This window comes from Octopus bimaculoides, chromosome 7, assembly GCF_001194135.2.
Source record: "Octopus bimaculoides isolate UCB-OBI-ISO-001 chromosome 7, ASM119413v2, whole genome shotgun sequence".
In the NCBI taxonomy this organism is placed as follows: domain Eukaryota; kingdom Metazoa; phylum Mollusca; class Cephalopoda; order Octopoda; family Octopodidae; genus Octopus; species Octopus bimaculoides.
In genome coordinates, this window is record NC_068987.1 from 92,149,808 (window position 1) to 92,153,875 (window position 4,068).

General features: G+C 40.8%; 1 protein-coding gene across 1 annotated transcript in view; it reads right to left on the reverse strand.

The window, feature by feature from the left end:
- The window catches only part of LOC106873253 (uncharacterized), a 17,535-nt gene extending 14,235 nt beyond the window's left edge, over window positions 1–3,300 (reverse strand). The window contains exon 1 of the mRNA XM_014920537.1: window positions 2,971–3,300. Coding sequence (XP_014776023.1) covers window positions 2,971–3,300 — 330 coding nt within the window. The remainder of the gene's footprint in view (window positions 1–2,970) is intronic.
- Between the last annotated feature and the right edge of the window lie 768 nt (window positions 3,301–4,068).

Sequence of the window (4,068 nt, forward strand, 5' to 3'; positions counted from 1 at the left end):
GGCACTTAATATGTACATAATATAGATGATAATGCTGGTGATGGTAAACATTTTAGGAAACAATACATACCTTAACTCGCAAATTATAGGAAATGAACTTGTTCCTCTACGTTTCGAATTCCTCATCCAGCAAGTCTGCCGGGTGCCTACAGCTGAATCAACCTATTTACAGACACTTGATGGACAACTTGGTACATACCTGCTGAAAATAGCAGCAAGTGTCATGACCACAACCACTAGCACCAACTCCACTACATCTTTTACTATTTCCGATGGTCCCACAAAAGATCATGGATATTGCTCCACTGAACAAGTCATCAAAGTAGAAAGTGATCCTGTAACTAAGCCACACACAAATGAAAAGAAAAGAGAATCATTTCCTTCAAAGAATTAAATCTGGCAACATGGCAGAGTGGCAAAATATATTCTCTTGAAATAATCAGCATATTCTAATAAGAAGTGTGTGGTTTGGGAGTTTCAAGTTAGGTAGTTCTAGAATGTAATACGCTGTTTCTATTGTATGAGGTCCTGAGAGAGATGACTAATTACCACGATGTATACAAACACTACTTGTAGCCATTAGGCATTTGAGGTTCAATGTGAATAGATTGACTCAATGTGCAATTAAGTTCTACAATTAAAATTGTTGAGTAAGAGCCCTTGCAGAAGTTGGCTGTCAGTTATAGTTATCGTCATTAATTTACCACTTTGTCAGTGGTTTACAATTAAATTAATATCGTGCATGCGAAACAGGCTGTGCAGAATAATGAATAATAAACTTGCCGATAACATACATCGAAATGAAATTTTAATAAACACGGGAATTACAACAACTTACCTTTGTGATTTCCCTCCATCAAAATAGGCAGTAATTGTACCTGGTCAAATACAAGTCCCTAAAGATGTTGAACTATCATCAAGGAAGGTAGCACAGGCTTTTAGTTTGTTGCTAAAACACAAAACGGCATTAAAGTTTCGAGTCTTAAACATCGAACTAGTAACGGGTGTGCGAAGAACATCAAAGATATTCATATATGCTCTAAAAAACAGTTCAACTTCAAGTAGATATCCTAGAAGAAGCTTTGGGATCGAGGCTGCAACCTAAAAAATTATTTTCTATTTGCAGAACGATATTAATCTTATACCTTGTTCTACATCATAACTAAAAAACACAGCAAATAAATCGTCGTTCTCAAATCGCGCGCACACTTATTTTGGTATATTTCCGTTGTCTTCAACAATGGAATTCAATGTAAATCGGTCTGAACAAAATACTATATGGTCAAGAGTTCTTGGTGAGCGCTAAAGTGGGGAACAATTAATAGTAACAGTGTCGGACACATTCGTTCTTTGCGGAGTCGTTAAAGAATTTATGTAGTCTTTTTACTCTTCGCATCTTGAGCTTCTTAAACACACCGTTTTGTTTGCCTTTGTGTTCTTAAACATTGTTTTGTGTTCTTAAATGCATTCTTTTGTTTTCCGTTCTTATTTGCCCCATCATAATTGCTGTCACTTTACTTTTCGTAGCAACTTACTTGTCTAGATGACACGCCTCCAATGTCGTCAATTTTCCACCGCGAAAGATTCCCTATATCCCGTAGTTTTATATACATACATACATACATACATACATACATACATACATACATAATATTCACATACCATCATACATACATACCATACCATACATACATACATAGTATACACATATCATCATCATCATTTGACGCCCGCTTTCCAAGATGGCATCGGTTAGACAGTTTGAGCTGCACCACGTTCCAATCTGATTTGGCATGGTTTCTATGGCTGGATGCCTTTCCTAACAACAACGGCTCCAAGAGTGTAATGGGTGCTTTTTACGTGCCACAGGCCGTTTACATGTCACAAGCAACAGACACGATTACGATTTCACTTGGCTTGACGAGTCTTCTCAAGCACAGCATGACATCAAAGGTCTCGGTCACTTGTCATCAACTCCATTAGCCCCAACATTGAAAGATCGTCCTTCACCACCTCGCCCCATGTCTTCCTGGGTTTACCTCTTCCACAGGTTCCCTCCACAGTTGGAGATCAGCACTTCTTTACACAAATGTCTTCGTCCATACGCATCACATGACCATACCAGTGCATTCATGTCTCTTGCACTCCACATCTGATGCTTCTTACGCCCAATTTTCCTCTCAAGGCATTTACGCTCTGTCACTCATGCACACAGACATTGCTCATCCAGCGAAGCATACGGGCTTGATTTCTTTCAAGCCCTCGCGTGTCCTCTACGGTCACACACCACGTTTCACTGCCATGGAGCACAGCTGTTTGCACACACGCGTCATACATTCTGCCTTTCATTCTGAGGGGGAGGACCTTTGTTACCAATAGAAGTAGAAACTCTCTGAACTTTGCCCAGCCTATTTTTGTTCTAGCAGCTACGCTCTCAGAGCATGCACCTCCATGACTGACTTGGTCATCCAGTTAATGAAAGCTATCACCTACTTCTAGTTACACCCCACCCCCGTCGTCAGATGGAGTCTATTTTCTGTACATTTGTAGTGTTCATTGTACCTGTGCATCTGCCACACAAAGGCTATTTTGCCTGTTAACATTGCTCTGATGTCGCTGCACCCTTTATGTATCCATAGTTTTCAGCGGGTATATCTTGTGGAATTTCTACCTACATCTTCTCTACAAATCGAGCAGGGCCATCAGCTGGGTGGGATTTGTGATTAGTCCATTACTTACTAAGACTTTAGTTTTTGCTAGATTAAATCTAGAGCCCTTTCATTCTAGATCTTGCTCCCACACTTGAAATTTCTCCTCTAGTTCTGGAAGTGATTCCGCTATGAGAACAAGATTATCACCAGAAAGGAGTTCACAGGAGCAGTCCATTTTAAATGCCACTATTATTGCCTGGAGGACTATGATGAATAAGAGACGGCTGAGGACTGATCCTTGGTGAACTCCTAGTTGTACCTTGATTTCATCGCTATACTGGTTGCCAACTCTCATCTTCTTCACAGCGACCCTGTATATCTCTTGCATAGCTCTCACCAGCCACTCCTCTATCCCTAGTTTCCGCATTGTCCACCAGATAAGAGAGCGGAGAACTCTGTCAAAGGCTTTGTCCATGTCAATAAATGCCAAGAACAGAGGTCTAGTTTTGGTTAGATACTGCTCTTCCAGCTGCCTTACCAGAAATATAGCACCAGTGGTACTTCTTCCTGGCACAAGACCAAACTGCATCTCATCTAGACTAACTATGTTCCTAATTAGTTGGTCTAAGTCCCTCTCCGTAGGTCTCATCGCCTGATCCAACACTTTGGTATCTGTGTAATTATTTCTGTCTAAATTGTCACCTTTACCTTTGTAGCAGTTGACTATGATGCTACACCAGCCATTGAATGTGTCTCCTTCGTCTACAGCCTGGTTAAATATAGAGGTGATTAAGCCATCGCCCACACCACCTAATATTTTAAACATCTAAACGGTGATTCCTGAGGGACCAGGGGCTTCTCTGGTCTTGATATCCTTAATGGCTTTATCTATCATGCTACTGTTTAGATTGCTGGTCCCTCTGTTGGCTCCACAATAGGCAGACTCTCTTTCTCCCATGCTTTCTCTACATTTAGTAGCTTTTCATAGTGACACTTCCAAACAGCCTCTTTCCTTGCAGAAACCCTAACTACAAGTGAACCATCATCGATGCTCACCAACAATATCCCAAATTTCCCTGGCATACTGTCTTGTAAGCCGAAACACTTTACGCCGCTGGTTGTCACGCTGTATAACATTGCCAAATTTCTTTCTTTCTGATTCACCCCGTTACCGTCACCGTTCCAGTCCTTCCAAGCCGGGTTCTTTACTCTAATAGCACTGTGAACTACACTGTTCCACCACGACATCACTCTAGGTCTGGTAGGAGCCTTGCACCAACCATAGATTTGGTCTGTGGCTCATAGAAAGTTGTCCTGTAGGAACTTCTAGTTATCCTCTAAATTGTAAGTATGTAACTCCTCCTCCTAATCAAATAGTAGTGTTATATATATATATATATATATATAACTTACTTAG